Genomic DNA, 21,697 nt, shown 5'->3' with positions numbered 1-21,697 from the left:
TTTTTTTTAATGTCACAGTAGTAAACTAGTAAATCTCAGACTATGGCTTTTTTGATGAGTAACATTAGCACTTACAAGATTTCAATTTTTTTTGATAGAAGAGTCACAACCATGTGACCCTTTGTTCTGCAATGATTACAAATATAGCCCTGAGGTCCGGTGACTGTGACCAACACTGGTTTGACACTTTTTTTTCTTTCAGTGAAGCAGTCCAAGAAACAGCAGTGCAATAGCCCATACACACACTCACTCACACCTTCTTGGTCTCTTTCGTACTATTGCTCTCCCTCAGCAGAGAATTTCTGTCGGAATTAGAATTCTTTGATATATTATGATAAATGATGGCTTGTTGTGTTTCCTGACTCTATTAGAGTCTCCATGGAATTAAAGTTTACATGCTTATTCAGCTTAATGTACTTGACCTTTTCCCATGATTGACACATCTTAATGGCTGTAGCAACTCGGTAATTATGCACCAGCTGTGTTATATTCATTTCATGGAAAAAAAAAACCAAACCCACAGTTCTCTTCAAGAGTAGGTAGCTTGGCCCCTTCCCTCCTAGCTAAAGAAGAATAGTTTATTAGTATGATTATTAATTATAGTAGGAGTCCATTCCATTCCCAAATACAACTCTAATCTCACTGCATTTGGTAAAAACTCAGAATGCTAGGACCACAGCCACATTGAGTTGTTTCAGTACTGATACCTCTTACATAATGAAAATATCTACAGTAATTTTGTATCTGCTTAGCAAGATTGTATCCACACAATTTAAGTGTCAAAAAACCAGGATTTGGTAGCAAAATTTTACTCAGAAAGCAATGTTACCTTTAATGAACCCTTGTTTTTCTTTTTTCTTTTCTGTTTTTAAATTTTATTATGTTACGTTAGTCACCATACAATACATCATTAGTTTTTGATGTAGTGATTCACGATTCATTGTTTTCCTATAACACCCAGTGCTCCATGCAGTACGTGCCCTCCTTAATACCCATCACCGGCCTAACCAATCCCCCCGCCCCCCTCCCCTCTAAAACCCTGTTTGTTTCTCAGAGTCTATAGTTTCTCATGGTTCATTTCTCCCTCCGATTTCCCTCCCTTCATTTTTCCCTTCCTTCTCCTAATGTCCTCCATGCTAAATAAGTGAAACCATATGATAATTGTTTTTCTCTGCCTGACTTATTTCACTTAGCATAATCTCCTCCAGTCCCATCCATGTTGATGTAAAAGTTGGGTATTCATTATTTCTGATGGCTGAGTAATATTCCATTGTATATATGGACCACATCTTCTTTATCCATTCATCTGTTGAAGGGCATCTCGGCTCTTTCCACAGTTTGGCTATTGCAGACTTTGCTCCTATGAAAATTGGGGTGCATATGGCCCTTCTTTTCACTACATCTGTGTCTTTGGGGTAAATACCCAGGAGTGCAGTTCCTGGGTCATAGGGTAGCTCTATTTTTAATTTTTTGAGGAACCTCCGCACTGTTTTCCAAAGTGGCTGTACCAACTTGCATTCCCACCAACAGTGTAAGAGGGTTCCCCTTTCTCCACAACCTCTCCAACATTTGTTGTTTCTTTCCCTGTCCATTTTTGCCATTCTAACTGGTGTAAGGTGGTATGTCAGTGTGGTTTTGATTTGAATTTCCCTGATGGCTAATGATGATGAACATTTTTTCATGTGTCTGTTAGCCATTTGTATGTCTTCTTCAGAGAAGTGTCTTCATATCTTCTGCCCATCTTTTGACTTGATTATTTGTTTTTTGGGTGTTGAGTTTGAGAAGTTCTTTATAGATCTTGGATACCAGCCCTTTATCTGTAGTGTCATTTGCAAATATCTTCTCCCATTCTGTGGATTGCCTCTTTGTTTTGTTGACTGTTTCCTTTGCTGTGCAGAAGCTTTTTATCTTGACGAAGTCCCAAAAGTTCATTTTTGCTTTAGTTTCACTAGCTTTTGGAGATGTATCTTGAAAGAAGTTGCTGTGGGCGATGTCAAAGAGGTTACTGCCTATGTTCTCCTCTAGGATTTTGATGGATTCCTGTCTCACATTGAGGTCTTTCATCCATTTTGAGTTTATCTTTGTGTATGGTGTTAGAGAATGGTCGAGTTTCATTCTTCTGCATGTGGCTGTCCCATTTTCCCAGCACCATTTATTGAAGAGACTGTCTTTTTTCCATTGCATGTTTTTTCCTGCTTTGTCAAAGATTATTTGACCATAGAATTGAGGGTCCATATCTGGGTTCTCTATTTTGTTCCATTGGTCTATATGTCTGTTTTTGTGCCAGTACCATGCTGTCTTGGTGATCACAGCTTTGTAATATAGCTTGAAATCGGGCAACGTGATGCCACCAGCTTTGTGTCTCTTTTTCAACATTTCCTTGGTGATTTGGGGTCTTTTCTGATTCCATACAAATTTTAGGATTGTTTGTTCCAGCACTTTGAAAAATGTCATTGGAATTTTGATCGGGATGGCATTGAAGGTATAGATTGCTCTGGGTAGCATAGACATTTTAACAATGTTTATTCTTCTAATCCATGAGCGTGGAATATTTTTCCATCTTTTTGTGTCTTCTTCAATTTCTTTCATGAGTGTTCTGTAGTTCCTAGAGTATAGATCCTTTACCTCTTTGGTTAGGTTTATTCCGAGGTATCTTATGGTTTTTGGTGCAATTGTAAATGGAATCGTTTCTCTAATTTCTCTTTCTACAGTTGCATTGTTAATGTATAAGAAAGCAACTGATGGATGTGAGGGCGATCTGGCTGTGACATCTGTCACCCCATTGATCGCCAGGGTTGATTCGGCTGATCTGGCTGGCTAGGTGGGTGTCCCCTTCCTCCCTCACCGCTCCATGTGCGTCCCTCCTGAAGCTGTGCGCTCGGTCAAAGAGGACGACCTTCCCCGATAGAGGAGGACCGTTCTTCGGTCAAGGGTATACGAGTAGCTGCGCTCCCCTGCTAGAACCTCCAAACAAGCTCTCAAGAAAGCACCTGATTTCTGTGCATTGATTTTGTATCCTGCCACATTACTGAATTGCTGTATGAGTTCTAGTAATTTGGGGGTGGAGTCTTTTGGGTTTTCCACATAGAGTGTCATGTTGTTTGCAAAAAGAGAGAGTTTGACTTCTTCTTTGCCAATTCGAATACCTTTTATTTCTTTTTGTTGTCTGATTGCTGTTGCTAGGACTTCTAGTACTATGTTGAACAGTAGTGGCGAGAGTGGGCATCCTTGACGTGTTCCTGATCTTAAGGGAAAGGCTTTCAGCTTTTCCCCATTGAGGATGATATTCGCTGTGGGTTTTTCATAGATGAATTTTATGAACTTGAGGAATGTTCCCTCTATCCCTATACTCTGAAGAGTTTTAATCAGGAAAGGATGTTGTATTTTGTCAAATGCTTTTTCTGCATCAATTGAGAGGACCATATTGTTCTTCTCCCTCCTCTGATTAATGTGTTCTATCACATTGATTGATTTGCAAATGTTGAACTACCCTTGCATCCCAGGGATAAATCCCACTTGGTCGTGGTAGATGATCCTTTTAATGTATTATTAGATCCTATTAGCTAGGATTTTGTTGAGGATTTTGGAATCCATATTCGTCAGGGATATCAGTCTGAAATTCTCCTTTTTGATGGGGTGTTTGCCTGGTTTGGGGATTAAGGTAATGCTGGCCTCATAGAATGAGTCTGGAAGTTTTCCTTCTGTTTCTATTTTTTGAAACAGCTTCAGTAGAATAGGTATTATTTCTTCTTTGAATGTTTGGTAGAATTCCCCAGGGAATCCATCAAGCCCTGGACTCTTGTTTTTTGGGAGTTTTTTTTTTTTTTTTTTTTTAAGACTTTATTTATTTGCGAGAGAGACAATGAGAGACAGAGAGCATGAGAGGGAGGAGGGTCAGAGGGAGAAGCAGACTCCCTGCCGAGCAGGGAGCCTGATGTGGAACTCGATCCCGGGACTCCAGGATCATGACCTGAGCTGAAGGCAGTCGCTTAACCAACTGAGCCACCCAGGCGCCCTGGGAGGTTTTTGATCACTGTTTCAATCTCGTTACTGGTTATTGGCCTATTCAGGTTGTCAATTTCTTCCTGTTTCAGTCTTGGCAGCTTATAGGTTTCCAGGAAGGCCTCCATTTCATCCAGATTGCTCAGTTTCTTGGCATATAGTCATTGATAATAATTTCTAATAATTGTTTCTATTTCCTTGGTGTTAGTCGTGATCGCTCCCCTTTCATTCGTAATTTTATTAATTTGGAACCCTTGTTTTTCTAATGGGGAAGTTGTATTTTCTCTCAAGTGACATATAGGTAAATTCTGAATAAATTCTAGTGTTCTGTGCTTATCTCAAAAAAAAATCTTTTAATAGCACTGTCCTATTCTTACTAATATTTTTGAAATATATTTGTATCTAAATGATTTTGCATTTTTATTAATTTTGGGGTTTTGATGTGATATGAAATTAATTATTGACTATTTTGATTAACTTAAGAAATGTTCATTTGAGATTCCCTCTTTTAACTAAATTTTTGGACTTTGTATATCATAAGATAAAATTATTCCTTATATAATCTTAAAAATAGTTTAGGTTTAATAATATTCAAGTGATTTCTGAACAATGACATTTATCATTATTTGGATTCTTTGTCTTCTTAAGTGATGTCTCCTAGGATGGAAAATTCAATTTTGGATATAATGTTTTTGGAAAAATTTATGGAAATGTTACCCTGGAAATTTTATTTGTATACTGTTTTCCACAGGATCTAATGTGATTCCCTAGTTGCTTAAGCCAGGGTTATTATAGTTGGGATTAGAAAAGCTGGCAATATAGAAGGAAACAGGAAGACAATGAGATAGGACAGGAAAATTTTATTCTGTCTTCTTATTCCTTTGAGCCACTGAGAGGTGAGCAGTATGAAGGGGAAAGGGAACTAAGAAGTATGAGTGTCTGCTGTGTAATAGGCCTCATGTTTAATATTTTATATCTATTATATTCTCATACAGTCTTTGTAGAAAGTCTCTTAAACCCATTGGTGTTTTTAATATCTACATTTATTGATTTTGTTCTAAAAGCAAACATGAGGTGGTTTCTGGATTGGAGGCTGTTACTACTTACACAATAAACACATTGGTTCTTCATGCCCCCTTCTTTCCCTTTAAGGTGATGTGATGAGAACCAGATTGTTATATGCACAGGAAGGGAGCCCTAAAATTATGAATCTGGGAGTTTATATAGGAATTTATCTACAGCTGCCTTTTCCCCTCCTGAGAGAGAGAGAGAGAGAAATCTTATCTACCTTATAGAATCAAATCTCAAGGAAGAGAAGAGGAAGGTCCCTAGTTTAAACCCTTTGGAATATAAACCAATAGCTTTGGGGATTTATTATCTTTTGCAATGTAAAGACATAAATCTGGAAGATAAATGTCTACATCTCTTTAGAGGTCTCTATCTTTTAGTCAACCTTTAACCTCTAGAGCTTGTCCTTTAATCCAGATTCCAGTTTTCTTTGCTTTAGAAGTCTAACCATGCAGAAACAGGAAATATTTTCTCTATGGTTTCATAGCCATAAATTGTGGCTTTTTCATTACTGTTGCTTTGAAATCTGTGGCCATACCTTTTTTTCCCATTAAGTTTTTTAATGTGTTTAGTAGCCAATGCATTATTATGTCTGTTATCTATATATTTCACTTAAAAATATCATCTCTATTTTTTTGCAAAAGATTTATATACTCAATAAGAATTTATTGAGCATCAAGAACTATCAAGTAGTGTTCTAGGTACTTTTAGGATACCTCAGTGAAAAAATAAAAAATCCCTGCTCTTCTTATGTTGAAAACCTTTGGAGGGGAACTAGAAAGTAAAGACTAAATATAAGTTAATTATATGTAAGTGCTATGGAAAAAATAAAAATAGAAGAGTCTGAGAAGCATAAAGGGTCAGAAAGGGTAGGGTGTAATATTAAGTAGGTGTTTAGTGTAGGCTTTGCTGAGAAGGTGAAATATGAACAAAGGCTTGAAAGAAGTGAGGAATTACCTAAGTAGGAAGAATATTTCAGGTAGTGAAAAAAGACAGAGGCAAGTTCCCAGGATGGGCAGTGAGTACAGCAGGGAGGCCAGTGTGGCTGAAGTGAAGTGGGGTGAGGAGGAGATCAGCAGGAGAAGAGATCAGAGACCTAATAGGAGGGGGGGTGGGAAGATCACACAAGTCCTTGGAGAGCCCTAGAAAAATCTTGTCCTTTTCTCTGAGTAAAATAGGGTAACATTAGAAGGATAAATGAATGACATGATCTAACCTGCATTTTAAGAGGACTACACTGGCTGTTGTGTTTGGTGCAGACCATGGGGCTAAAGGTAGACTCACAAAGGCCTGTCAGGAGACTGTTGCAGTCATCCAGGTTGGGTCTGATGTGGCCCTGACCCAGGGTGGTGAAGTGAAATAATAAGTGGACAAATTCTGGATATATTTTGCAGGTTGCTCCAATAGGTTTCCTGTTGGATCAGTTGTAGGCTTAAGAAAAAGAGAGGAGTCTACAATGACTCCAAGACACTTGTTCTGAGCAACTAGAAAATTGTTTTGTCATTAACTGAGATGGACAAGATTGTGGGGGAGCAGTTTATAGGAAGGAGTTGGGATGGAGAAGAATAAGAGTTTACTTTAGTATGTGTTGATTTCCAGTTGTATTTCAGACATGCAGTGGAGGTGTCAGATGAGTGCTTGGATATGTCAGTTTGGAGTCTGAGAAAGAGGTTTGAGATGGAGACACAAAATTGGGGGCTACTCACCAACAGGTGGCCTTAGGGCAGATTTAGGTTTTGTGGGTCCTAAAGCTTATGCATTTTTGAGGGTTCTCTAGGGGGAAAAAAGTCAACATTTGAATATAAATTAGGTACAAAGGTAGATATTTATTTAGAATGAGAAAAAATCAACAAATACTTATTTGGAAAGTGATACATAGCACAAAATTGTAACATTTGGAGAAATAGCATACTTTTAAAAATGAACTGACATACCTCTGTAATACTTTTCCCCCCTAAATTTTTGACCCCTAATGTCAACGATTTTTAAATATCATTTTCTGATGGGGATATGGAAAATTAACTCTATCCTTATCATTAATTTTTAAAAATTTATTTATTTGACAGAGAGAGACAGCGCGAGAGGGAACACAAGCAGGGGGAGTGGGAGAGGGAGAAGCAGGCTTCCCGCTGAGCAGGGAGCCCGATGTGGGGCTCGATCCCAGGACCCTGGGATCATGACCCAAGCCGAAGGCAGTCGCTTAACGACTGAGCCACCCAGGCACTCTTTATCATTATTAATTAAAATTTATTTTTTACTAACGTAGTCTAGAAAGGTTTCTTTCATCTTTACAACTTATTTATAATTTCACAAAAATTTTTGGGGTGGTCTTAAAATTTAAGAAAACTTCTGTCAAGTTTCTTGTATATATATCCTGTAAGATTTAGAATTTTCTGGAGATGAACTCTGGCTCTATACAATTGAAATTTTGCTTCTTCTCTACTACTCACATACTTCCAATGTGAGGCAGATTGTGATTCTCTGCATCTTATAATACCACTTCAGCCCTGAACCTTGGTGTCACGATGTCAAGTGAATTTAGCACAGTGGGTACAAGGAGTATTCCTGGAAGCTATTCCAATTCTAGGATAGCTAACAATAACTTACTCATATATGGAGGTGCCTGCAAATCACATAAATACATTCCATTAAATCCAACCTGAACGTATCTATGCCTCTATTTCCTCTTAGTTTCTCAACATGTCCACAGACACTCAAGTACCTCCCATCATGAAGATATTTTACATTAATAAATTTTCATAAAATATATTACCATAAGAACACAGTGTTAGTCCTCTCCCCCCTTACATGTAATTTACTATGAGCTATGAGTCTTGGCTTTTTTTTTTAATTAAAAAACTATTTTTTAGAGCAGTTTTAGGTTTGCGGAGATAGCGCAGAAAGTAGAGAAAGTTCCCATATGCCCCTCTCCTTCCTGCACACGGTTTCCCCTATTACTAACATTTTTCATTAGTGGAATACATTTGTTACAATTGATGAACCAGTATTAGAAGATAATTTTTAACTACATTTCATAGTTTACATTAGGGTTCACTCTTTGTTTTTTTATATTTCTATGGCTTTTGACAAATGTGTAGTATTACATATCCACCATTACAGTATCATACAAGATAGTATCACTTCTCTAAAAATGCCCTGTGCTCTATTTAAATATCCCTACCACCTATCCATGAACCCCTGGAAACATTTGGTAGTTTTACTGTCTCTATAGTTTCACCTTTTCCAGAATTTCACATAGTTGGAATCCTATGGTACATAGCTTTTTCACTGACTTCTTCAATTAGCGATATTAATTTAAGGTTTCTCCATTTTTTCATGGTAGATAGCTCATTTCTTTTTATTGTTTAATAATACTCCATTGTATGCCATACAACAGTTTGGTTATTCATTTAAAAAACATCTTAGTTGTTTCCCATATTTTGACAATTATGAATAAAGCTGCTATAAACATTTGTGTGCTGGTTTTTGTGTGGACATTAGCTTTCAACTTATTGGAGCAAATACCTAATGAGTGAATTCAGTATTTAGATTAGAATCTAGATGGAGATCTTACACCTTTCACAAAAATTAACTCAAAATGGATCATAGACCTAAATGTAAAACACGGACTTGTGCAACTTACAGAAAATAACATAGGAGAAAATCTAGGTGACCTTGAGTTTGATGATGACTTTTTAGATGCAGCACAAAAACACAATTCATGACAGAAAAATTGATAAATTGAACTTCTTTAAAATTTAAACATACACTCTATGAAGGATTGTTATAAGAATGAAAAGATAAGCTAAAGAGAAAATTCTTGCAAAAGACATATCCAATAAAGGACTTAGATCCAAAATATAAAAAGAACCCTTAAAACTTGACAATAAGAAAACAAAAATCCAATTACAAAATAGGAAAAAATCTGAACAGACACCTCACCAAAGAAGAAATACAGATAGTAAATAAGCATATGAAAAGATGCTCAATATTGTATGTCATTAGGGAATTGCAAATTAAAAGTGAGATATCACTACACACCCATTAGAATAGCTAAAATCCAAAACGCTGACAACATCAAATGTTGGCAAGAATGTGGAGCACCAGGAACTTTCATTCATTGCTGGTTGGGATGCAAATGCCACTTTGGAAGACAGTCTGGCAGTTTCTCATATAGGTAAACATAAGCTTACCATGTGATCCAACAATTCAATCATAGTTATTTACCCAAGTGAATTTTGATATTTTAACCAGCCTTGCAAGATTCTGTCTCAGGAAACTCCTTCAGTTTGGTCTTCCTTGCATTTAATGTCCTCAAGACATCAGTTCAGCTGTGTGTCTTGGCATCCTTTTATCTGATTATGCTTGGATGTGGTTTCAGATGGTTTATTTTAGCCTTGACTTGGCAACTTTTTAGGATGTTACTTTTGGCACATGCCCATCAAATCTACATTTCATAAACAAAGACAATATTCACTATACCCAGCCAGGCCCTCTGGACTTGCCCTAAGGTGCCTGATGCCCCTTATCTTTGTCCATCTGGGGAATGGTTATCTTAATCAGTAATTATTAGAAACCTTTGCAATATTGAGACTTAGTTCAAGTACCGCCTTCTGTAAAGCCTTTATTTTCAAGTCTAGGAAATGTTTATTGCCTAAACTTCCTCAATTTTACTCATTTCCTAATTCACTGAAATTGCTTTTACGAAGGTAACAGATAAACATTAATTGCCAACTGTAATGGCTAATTTTTAGTCTTAATCTTGTTTGACTCCTTTATAGCATATAAACTAGTAACTGTCCCCTTCTTGAAACTCTCCCTCTTTGGTTTCTTTAATTTTTAAAATTTTGAAATGAAACATACATGCAGAAAAGTACAGAAAGCTTATGTATAAATTTTAAGTATTATTGAAGCAAAAACTTGTATGAAGAAACAGAACATTTCTAACACCCCAGAAGCTCCTCATGTGCCTCTCCTCAGTCACAGGTTCTATTCACCTTTATGCCAGAGGTAACAAGTATTCTGACTTTTGTACTGATCTTTTCCTGTGTATGTATCTCTGAGCAATGTATTTTAGTTCTTCTATTTTTAAAGCTTTATAAAAGAAATTCTATTATATATATATATATACTTTTGCTCAATAGTATGTTTGTGAGATTCATCTATATTGTTATACATATCTCTGGTTTGTTCATTCTTGTTGTATATATCCCATTGTGTGAATATCTCCTTATACATTTTGTTAATGGATTTTGGGGTTGTTTCCAGCACTTTGTCTTTATAAGCAGTGCAGCTGTAGAGATTCTTATACATGTCTCTTATATTTTTATACATCTTCATGCAATTCTCTAGGATTCAAGGAGATTGCTGGGTTATAAAGAATGCTATTTTCAATTTCAATAAAGAATGCTATATTGTTTCAAGGTAGTTTTGTATAATACTACTGGTACTATACCAGAAACTGGTCTGTACCACATCAAGACATAGAATTGTCAACCATTTCAATTTTTGCCAAGATGGTGGAAGTATAGAGATATCTCATTATGGTTTGAACTTCTGTTTCCCTGAGAACTAGTGGAGTTGAGTACCTTTTCCTACATTTATTTGCAATTTGTATTTTCTTTTTTATTAAATGCCTATTTAAATTTTTGTCTATGTTCCCATTGGGTTTTTATCTTTTTCTTAGGATTTGTAGGATTTCTTTGTATATCTTATTTATTAGTCCTTTATTAGTTATTTGTGTTAGAAATATATTTTTATGCCTTGTGGCCCCCAACTCTTATAATGAAGAGAAGTTCCTGACTTAAATGTAATAAAACTTATTAATCGTTTGTTTTATGGTTAGTGTTCTTTAAGAAATTGTTTCCTAACTTGGCATTAAGAAGACAGTTTCCCGAGACAATAGAGATAAAAAGCAGATGTCTAATCTCCCATATTTAATTGGAAGGCAGCTATGCTCACCACTATACCACCAACGCTCCCATATTTAACTGGAAGTCTGTGACTTCACTTTTTTTTTTTTTTTTTACTTTTAAGCATTTAATTTCTTTTTCTTTCTCTTAAGTGTTAGTTTTACACAAGGGTCCATCTGAATTCTCTTTCTTGCTCTGCACATTCCTCCTGATTAATAACCTTCAACATATTAGAAAATAACAATGTAGTGATGGTCCAAGTAATTTGAAATTACTAACATTTAAGATGCCAAAATTTGTGAATTATTTTAAGTATACAACTTTGTAGTATATTTTGATATCTCATAAGGTAAATTCTCTCTCCTTGAACTTCAAGAAGTTATTGGTTATTTTTCTTTTAGTTTTTCCTTATACATTTTAGATTATTTGTTCTAGTTATATTGAAATAATAATGTCAGAAATTTGTGATTGTGTTGAATGCATAGGTTAATGTATGTTTGTTTTGGGGTTCACATCTTCTCTTCCTTTATAATGATATGTTTGTTCAGGGAAGGGATACCTAGGACAATACCTCACACTTGTGAGTCCCACTTTTTACATAAGTTGGGGAGGGTTGAAACCTGCTGACTTATAAAAATAAAATAATTTCTTGTTTATATTTGTATTCTTGATACCTAGCACAATACCACTCAATAAAATGTTTGTTATTTCAGTAAACATTTGTTAGGCATCTGCTGTATGCCAGGTACTGTGTCAGGAGCTAAAGATACAAATTGACTAACATAATGTCCTTCTCAGGGAAGATTTGTAAGAATACTTTAAGGTAAATAATTACAATCAAGAGTTATTAAGTACTAGAGGAAGTACTTAAGGAAGAAAGTGGTCAACTGTGTTTAGAGTGAGAGGATATGGAAAATTTTATAGGTGGCACAATCCTTGAACTGAGACCTGAAAGGTGAGTAGGTATTCACCAGATAGTTAAGAAAGACAAAGACATTTCCTACAGTTGGAAGAATAAGAAGAGTATTAAGTGAAAACAGAGACTTGAGAACATCTGGCTAAAGGGATTAAGGGGCTCACACTGGCTTATAGTATGTGAGGCAGAGTATATTTAGAAGCCTGGCCAGATATATAGGCAGAGGTCAGATATTATTTGGCTTTAAAGAGTATTAAAAACTTTACCATATAGGAAACAGAGAACAATTAATGAGTTTAAAGCAGGGGAGTAATGTAGTCACACTTGCATTTTTAGGAAAAAAAAAAAAAAAGCCATCAGTATTCAGGATGGATAAAAGGTGGGACAAGAGTGTGGTTAAGAAAGAAAAAAAATCCGGAAGGAGAATGTTCTTATAATAGTCCTGGTAGGAAATGATCAGAATCCAACTAAGACAGTAGCACTAGGGATACTGAAGAGGGAATGGATTCTAGAGATATAAAGGAGAACCTGGTGATAAATTAGATGGCCTTCTGGATTGATGGCACACTTACTAAGATAGATGATAATGGCTGATACTTGGGAGACAGAGAAAATGAGGAGTTCCATGGACGTGTTGAATTTGACATGCCCGTGGGAAGGATATGCAAGTAATATGTCTAATAGGTGGATGGATATATAGGCCTGCAGTCCAAGAAAGCAATCTGTCATTAAGTTTTAGGTCTCAGAGCCCTTAATAAATATGTATTAGCTGAAATCATAAGGTCAAAGATAGAGCCTGGGGATCTTCAACCTTGAATAGGTAAATAGAAGAAGAACCAGCAAAGGAAACTAAGATGAACAAAACAAAGGAGAAGAAAGACTACCAAGAGAAAGTGGTCATAAAGAAGGGAGTGGTCAATTGTATCAAGTGCCGCAGATAGAAATAATAGAACCAAAACAATTCCATGGGATTTGGCATTACTATGGACATTGGTGAAATCTGTTTTATGGGATAGTGATTGTTTCACATACTTAACTGTGAAGGGAGGGGAACTGGTAGTGTAACACTGTTGAGGGTAAGGAGAAAACAGAATAAATTTTCTTAATGAGAAGAGTATAATTATAACTATGAGGAATAGACACAGAGAGATTAAGACAATAATTTAATGGTGATTATAAGATATATAACCAAATAATTAGTATTGTAAATGTTTGTGATAGATCTGTGGTATATTTCAATAGGTCTAAGTGCCGAAATACATGCCAAGTTGCAAGCTTTACATACCATAAACACTCAAAAATGGTTTGCTGGATTGAATTGAATTGAGTTCCATTGATATGTAAATCATCATCTGTGCTTTGGAATAATTCAGAGTTTAATTTATGCATTTGCTTCTGATGAAGGTCATCGGACACTATTTATTGGAGTTCATGTGCCCCTGGGAGGAAGAAAAAGTCATCGACGTCACAGGCATCGTGGTCATAAACACAGAAAGAGAGACAGAGAGAGAGATTCAGGATTAGAGGATGGGAGGGAGTCACCTTCCTTTGGTAAGAATCTTTCTTCTTGTTTTTTATTAAATTTACAATGGTAATAATATTATACTTGCTTAAATCCATAATTAGCAGTCATACCTCATACTCATAAAATTGTTTATACTTTATAAGAGACGTTGGTTGGTCCGATGGGGGAGAAGTGAGAGAGAAAAACCTTGTTTATTTTTCTTGAGTTGTGCTTTATAAGGTGAGAATTGGCTTAGATTTGTGATTGAGGAAATACCCATAGATTGTAAAACTTAGTTGTATAAACTATTGATAATATATACAAATAATAGTCATTTCTCTAAAACCCTGGCGGAGGGAATGCCTTTATTAAGTTCCCACATACTATTGCTGATGCTGGCCAAATTTCCCTCTTAGGATGTGGACATTCTACTATTTTGAATGTTCCTCCTCTGGAAGTAGATACAGAATATCAAAATATAGTGATATGGTAGTTGTTAACAATTTATGAGTGCTATGAAAGCCTGTGTCCATGACATAACCAAGAACCTGGCTTTCAGGTTCTTGACACTCCCATCTCCTATGACCCTCTCCTTCATTGCACCTAGCTCACCTACTCCTCCATAATTACTCTGTCTCTGAGGTAAATGCATTAGCTTTGCTTTCTGACCACGCATCTCTCCTGCTTGCCTGCCTGTGCAAATGCGTGACCTCTCTACTTCTTTCTGTTCATGCTAGTATCTTTCTTTCGTTGTTTTCTTAGCCTACTCTGATTTCATAGCCTATAATTTTAGCAATACTTCTGCTAATCTAAATATCATAGGGTCCCTGTTCTAATTTTATTCATACCTTTACTCCCACTTTACCATACTTATGTTGGGGTCCCTCTGTGTTCCTACTTTTTCTATGTGGCCCCAATCAATCATTCAACAGGGCAGGTTGTAACTATTTAAATTCATGATATAATTGACCTTCAACAGCACCTACTGAGTTCTACTACATTTCTTTGATCTTTAAATTAACTGTTTTTCAAGCTTTTTCATCATTCTCCACCATCCCTTTTTTCACCGTCATTTAGCAGATGCTTTCTACTTTGCAGGGAAAGTAGCTCATCAGAATGAACTCATTCAACTTCTCTCCTATTAAACATACCTATGTGCCTACATCTGCAACTTTCTCTTGATGCAATAAGGGAGTTTTTCTTTTCAATTATGTTTATTTCCTGTTCCCTCCCGTTCGGAAATGCACACAATTTATAATCTAATTGGCTTCTTCCTCTCAACTGGATTATTCTCACCATCTCTTAAACATGATTCTCTGTCATTTTGAACAGTCCCTGACCTCCCACAAACCCACAGTGCCCCTTTAGTCATTCCCATATATTCAGATATGAAGTTAGTGGCATAGCAAGTTTGGGGTAACAATTTTACTTTTAATATTCTATATATATTGCTTTATTTAATATCTGTTTTCAGTAAGTGTTGCAGAGAAGTCTGTAGTCCTTATTTTTTTTTTTTCATTTTTAAGGTTATATCTTTTAAGCCTGAAAGCTTAAAGACATTTTTCTGGATCCCTTTAATTAAGAAAATTGCTAAGACAGGCCTACTGGTGGGTGTCTTAAAAAGCCTTTCCAATGTGCATACACTGATATTTTTCTGCTTACAGCACATTTTCCTGTTTTATCTGATTCTGTTCCACTTACTTTGTTATCTTCTTTGTGAATATTAATTATCTGCATGTTGGATAAGTGATATCTGTTCTTTGTCTTTTTCCTTTGTAGTTTAAGGTTAGTTTCTCATATTATCCATTTGATTCTCTGCAATGTCAGTTCTGCATTTTACTATTTCTATTATTAGTTTTGATTTTTTGGTTGCATTTTTAGTTTTCTTAAAGTTCTTTCTTATCTCATACTATTTTCTTTATATCTCTTCCTGTTCTTTCCTAATTAGTTTTTCTTGTTCTGCTTGATAGAGTTTCTGTTTTTATAGCCTATTGATGATTCCCAGCTATTTCTGGGCATTTCCTTTCATTCCTGAAGTAGATAATTTTCAGAGGTTTGATCTTCCTTTGGGCCACTGAGATTATTTTGATTCTCCATTGATTTGTAGTATTTGTACAGTTTCCCAATTATTTTTCATAGAGAGGCACTGCCATCAGTATGCTCGTTGTTTCAATCACTGTGTACAGGTAGGGCATTAAGCCTCCTCAAATACCATGTACTTCAGCCAGAGGTAGAATGACTATTGTCAGGACTGTGTAAAGAAAATACTCTTGTGTATCCTCCCCTGCGTGATACAAGGATGGTCATCTCTGTGTCAGTGGACAGAGAGTGGAGGTGTAAAAGTGTCCTCGATATTTTCAGGTTTTTTTTTTTTTTTCATGAGGTGGAGTCTGGGAATGTAATAAAGAGACAATTAGGGCGCCTGGGTGGCTCAGTCGTTAAGCGTCTGCCTTCGGCTCAGGTCATGATCCCAGGGTCCTGGGATCGAGCCCCGCATCGGGCTCCCTGCTCAGCGGGAGGCCTGCTTCTCCCTCTTCCACTCCCCCTGCTTGTGTTCCCTCTCTCGCTGTGTCTCTCTCTGTCAAATAAATAAATAAAATCTTAAAAAAAAAAAAAGAGACAATTAGGTAGATTTTTCTCAATCAGTCCTTCATCTGCTTATAGTTAGTCCAGATTCCCTCTTAGATTCTGAGAATGGATTACATATGTTGGACTAAACCTTAATGGTTACTTTGAATTTTCATTATCTTCTAGTGTTTGAGAAAATATGTTCACATCACCTGACAAATACTTAGTAAACAAACATAAATAAACTTGTTTCCTCTGCTTCTAACCTCTTTTTTTTTTTTTTTTTTCTCATAGCTGGATGCAGTGTGTCAGTTTTTCAGAACAGTGGTTCTCAACATTGCCTACATCTAGGAGTTTTAAGAACATAGTGATGGCCAAGCCCCATACCAATCAGAATCTCTGGGGGCGGGGCCTAAATGTAGGTGTGTTTTTTTAAAAAGGACCACCGGGTAATTCTAATATGCAGCCAAGCTTGAGATCCATTGTTGTAGAAACTTTGCTATTTAAAGTGTGGTCCAGGGTGCCTGGGTGACTCAGTCAGTTAAGTGTCTTGACTCTTGGTTTCAGCTCAGGTCATGATCTCGGAGTCAGGAGATGGAGCCCCACATTGGGCACTGTGCTCAGTGCAGAAGCTACCTGAGATTCTCTCCCTCTCCCTCCTCCTTTACCCGTCCCTCTCTCTCTCTCTCAAATAAATAAATAAATAACATCTTTAATAAATATTTATGCTGGACTCCACTCTCAAAGACTTTAATTAATATTGAGTATTTACTTAGACATTGGTATTTTTTTTTTTAAAGTATCCCAGGTGATTTAATATCCAGCAAGGATCAGAACCATTGATCTTGAGAAGCTTCTGCCTCTTTATTTGGTGAAACTTGGAAATAAGTCAGGTGGCCTAGATTCTCCCTCTGATGTGTCAGCCACTATTTTTGGATGCCACCTACTATCTTTCCTCCTCCAACCATCTGAGTACCTTTATTGAAATTTAGACCTAAGGTCTGTTTTATCAGGGACAAATATTTGGCACTCTGGTGGTCTCTAAGCAGTAGAATTTCCTAGATCTCACTTTTTTTCAGTAACTTCAGGACAATCATCTGTCTTTATTCCTAATCCATAGTCAGTTCAGGTGCCTTGATAATCAAGTACCCGTTCATATGTTGAGACTGAAACCATGTTATAAACACCATCCCACTTGATTTGGGCTTTGGTATTCTGCATAGTGAGGCTATATGAGATTACTATGCTGAAAACTTCAAAGAAAATTTCTGAGAATATTTATTAAGCATATTTATTTTACTTGAAAGGATTTCAAAGAAAATATTTCAAAGATGTTCTTATAGGTGCCTGAGAATTCTTCAGAATTCAATTTCCAAAGAGGAATAAGATAAAGGAGGATGTGAGGAAGCATCAGGTTCTTTGTTGGGAACCTGGAGGTTTAAATTGTAAATTGGAGTATGGGTCTGTGAAGACATGCAATAATTTAGGTCTCATATTTCTGGAGCAAGCAACAATTTAACAAAAAAGATTTTTGGGAAAATGTTTGAATTTTAGTACTCGTAAAAAGTTTTGTCACCCCAATATATGAGAAATATCAGCAGAATCCTAGTCTATTATATGACCCAATTGTGTAAGGTGTGTTAGTGCTGCATCCAGGTGAAAGTGAACAGGTCTTTATGGTAGCCAGAAGAGATTATGCTTATATCGCAGACCTGCAATGATAGGTTCCAGTCTGCCAGATTCAGTGATTGGAATGTGATTCCTGGAGAGTCCAAAGATAGAGCCGGCTTTTCAGCTTTGTGCTAATGGTGGTGGTGATGCTTTGATTATACAAAAAACTTTTGATGCCAGCAAATAAGTTCAACCTATTTTTGTTACAGTTCTTAATAAGCATGAAAGTTCATCTAAGAATGTGATGATTATTCTCCTTCCTATTGCAATCAATCCTGATATTAGAAAACTGCTAAAATTTTGCATCTTGCTAGTTTTCATGTCATCTTTCACTTACCCTATATAATTTGAAATTATATTTTTAAATGGGAATAAATACGTTGTTTGAAAATGGTAAGTTTGAAGCATAAACTTGAAGTCAGTGAAAAAATGAAAGATAATGAGGGAAATTCAGAACACTTTAATGTTTGTTTCTCAACCTCCCAACAAAGAATGTAACAAGAAAGATGATAAGAGTAGATCAATTACAAGTAGTTAATCTATAAGCAGTAGAAATAAATCTAAAAACCATAGACTCTATTAAATGCTTGTGTAAAATATGGGACACAAATGTACTGTGTAAATTAGCACAACCCTGGAATTAAACCTAGGATTTTTCTAGTTTTAGATAGTAAATTGTATATATGCTTCAGGAAAAATAAAATAAATATAGAACACTTGACTTCAAAAAGCTATTTTTTGATGGGGAGTGGCTTTCTGTTCCTATTTAATTCCCAATTGGTTGATATATTATAATATTAATATTTTAAAAATTATGTTATTACAAAGTATAACACAAGTGTTTATAAATGTTAAAACATGGAAACATAAATGTACAACTCAATGAATGATCATCAATATGTGTGTAACTACCATCTTGATAGTTAAATTCCACAAACCCCTCTTAGTGCTCCTTTCTTTTTTTTTTTTTTTTTAAAGATTTTATTTATTTATTTGACAGAGAGAGACACAGCGAGAGAGGGAACAGAAGCAGGGGGAGTGGGAGAGGGAGAAGAAGGCTTCCTGCCGAGCAGGGAGCCCGATGCGGGGCTCGATCCCAGGACCCCGGGACCATGACCTGAGCCAAAGGCAGTCGCTTAACCAACTGAGCCACCCAGGCGCCCCTTAGTGCTCCTTTCTAGTCACTGTCTACCCCTCCTCCCCAAAAGGATCTCTAGCTTGTCTTGTTAAAATGGGTGGTTTGCCAGTTTTTGAATTTGTTTGTGTCTTTCTCTGTTGCTCAATATTGTTTTTTGTGGGATTCACCAGTGTTTTTGGTTATAGCTTTAGTTTATTACTTTTCATTTTTGTATAATATTCATTTGCTTGTATATGCTGTGCATTCTGCTACTGATGGACATTCGGACCATTTACATTTTGAAGCCAGTATGAGTGATGTTGCTGTGAACATTTTTATATGTATGTTGGTGCACACATGTAGTTCTCATACCTAGAGATTATTGTTGAGTGGTAGGGTATGCATATTTTCAATTTGAGTAGATAATGCCAAATAATTTTCCGAAGTGGGGTACATATTTATACTTCCAGCAGGAAAGTATGAGGGCTTATGTCATTTACACTCTTGTCAACATTTGGCATTCTCTTAACATTAGCCATTCTGGTAAGGTGTACAATGCCATTTGTTTTAATTTACATTTCTTGAATACGAATACGATTGAACAACCTTGTGTATACTCTTTGGCCACTTGGATAGCCTCTTCTTTTTTTTTTTTTTTTAAAGATTTTATTTATTTATTTGAGAGAGAGAGAATGAGAGACAGAGAGCATGAGAGGGAGGAGGGTCAGAGGGAGAAGCAGACTCCCTGCCGAGCGGGGAGCCCAATGCGGGACTCGATCCAGGGACTCCAGGATCATGACCTGAGCTGAAGGCAGTCGCTTAACCAACTGAGCCACCCAGGCGCCCTGGATAACCTCTTCTAAGAAGTGCCTATTTAAGTTTTATGCTTTAAATTTTTGGAAATTTAATTAAAATTAAATTAATAAATTGAAATTGAAATTGAAAAAAATTTTACTGGATTTTTTTTCTTATTGATTTGTAGAGTTTCTTTATATATTAGGAATATAAGTCCTTTGTTGCTTTTACATATTTCAAATATCTTCTCAAATTTGTGGCTTATCTTTTCACTATTTTAATGATGTCTTTTGATGTGTCTTGCATATTCCAGAAGAGACTACTAAGGACCTGAGACCTTTATTCCTTAGTGTAATTTTATCCATGCTGTTATTTATATCCATTATATATTTTAGTAAATATAGAAATAGACCCATATTTTGATCCTCCATATTCTTGGCTGCAGTTTGTATTATAATGCTCTATGTTCTCAGTTACCATCTTAAAAATAAATAAAATATCTATCAACATAAGAGAAATATTTATGCCTAGAAACTTCTTTCTGATTTTGGTAGTACTGTAAAGCACGATTTATGTCATGCAATTTTAAGGTGCATAGACATGAAAAAATAGTCATTAAATAACACATTTGAACATTTTCTGTATTAAAATATAACCCGAGCCTCTCGTTAAGATGTTAAAAGTATATTGGTAGGATAATCATGAAAAGACTTCTGTGGGCATAACCTAACACCTATAAAATCATTTCTACTTTAAAGAATGAAAAGCCAGATACAGGAAGTCATAAGTTATTTTGAATCCAAATAAAATACCTCTTGTCCTTGAATAGATTATCTTACATTAATAAATCATCATTTCCTATACTATTATTGTTGTCAGTGTGTCTTAGAGAAGTCTTTTAAATACCTAGTACCCTACCTCAGACTTTCAAATTCTCTTTATTCATAACTGCCCTCATTTTTTTTATGACTAATATTTTAAAGGCATGTGGTGAGTGATCCTCATGCTTTATGAAGGGAAATACTAATAAGTCTTAAATGTATGGTTCATGAGCACAGCAACTGAGTTTTTGGGGCTGGATGCATGGTATTATAGATCCCCCGATTACTGATGCAGAGTAAACTGAAAAAAGTCATTGAAAACAGTAATGAGACAAAATGTTTCAAAAACAAGAGAAACAGTGTTGAGGCATAGTTGCTCTGGGATGTGGTCCTGACAAGTGAGTGAATAGTTAGAACAGGTGTCAATGGCAACACAAAATGACTCTATCTCCTCACTCTGGGTAGGCCTAATGGAAAGATTTCATTGATTTCTTAGTGTAACTCTAAAATTGCAATTTATGCTGTTTTTTTAAATGGCATTCAAAGTACTGATTTTTTTTTTTTTTTTGGTCCAAAAGAGCCAGCCACAAAAATAACAGCTAATTAGAAGTATTTCATTTGATTCTGGTAAGATTTGGTTTCGTAGGTATTAGGTAGCTATCACCCAGATTGTGTACTTTTAGGAAAAAGACAGTACCAGGTTCTTATTTAAGATAAACTGGATCAAGAAATGTACATGTTGCACTGTTGATTTTCTTAAGTACATCTGATATTTATAGGAATTCATCAGTCTCATTTCAAATAAATATTCATGTTCCATTCAGGAAATTGGCATCTTCCTTTGAAGAGGTAGTGAAGCACAAGACTTGGCTATTGACTCAATTCTTGTTCATTTTGCTGTAAAATTTAGTTTGACAAACTTCCTAAAATATTTGGTAATAAAACCAAACCTCACATTATTAACATTCTAAAAAAGGAAATAATGTCTGACGCAAATATGCTATATAAATGTAATTTCTTTTTTCTCCTTCTTCTTGAATGTATATAATCGTGTATAAGATAGAGGCTGCATATTGGTGTGAACAATAACATTTAAAAACTGAGACGCCCTATTTTTTTTAAGACTTTATCTTTTAGAGCAGTTTTAGGTTTAGAACAAAACTGAGAGGAAGGAATAGAGATTTCTCATATACTTCCTGTCCCCACATACGCAGAGCCTCCCTCAGTATCAGCACCGCCCACGAGAATGGTATATTTTTTACCGAGGATGGGCCTACGTGAACACATCATAATCACCCGAAGTCCAGTAGTTTACTTTAGGGC

The 21,697-nt window shown here is 35.9% G+C and overlaps 1 protein-coding gene across 2 annotated transcripts in view; it reads left to right on the top strand.

Moving 5' to 3' along the window:
• The window catches only part of SLC4A10 (solute carrier family 4 member 10), a 223,040-nt gene that overhangs the window by 47,044 nt on the left and 154,299 nt on the right, over window positions 1-21,697 (top strand). For both annotated transcript variants that reach the window (XM_035007903.1, XM_035007904.1), the window contains exon 3: window positions 13,303-13,449. In XM_035007903.1, the coding sequence (XP_034863794.1) occupies window positions 13,303-13,449 (147 nt within the window). The remainder of the gene's footprint in view (window positions 1-13,302; window positions 13,450-21,697) is intronic.

This window comes from Mirounga leonina, unplaced genomic scaffold (assembly GCF_011800145.1).
Source record: "Mirounga leonina isolate KUSES-001 unplaced genomic scaffold, KU_Mleo_1.0 Mir_151, whole genome shotgun sequence".
NCBI classification, from domain to species: Eukaryota; Metazoa; Chordata; class Mammalia; order Carnivora; family Phocidae; genus Mirounga; species Mirounga leonina.
The sequence above is the reverse complement of the archived record's forward strand: the minus strand, read 5'-3'. Positions and strand labels throughout refer to the sequence as shown.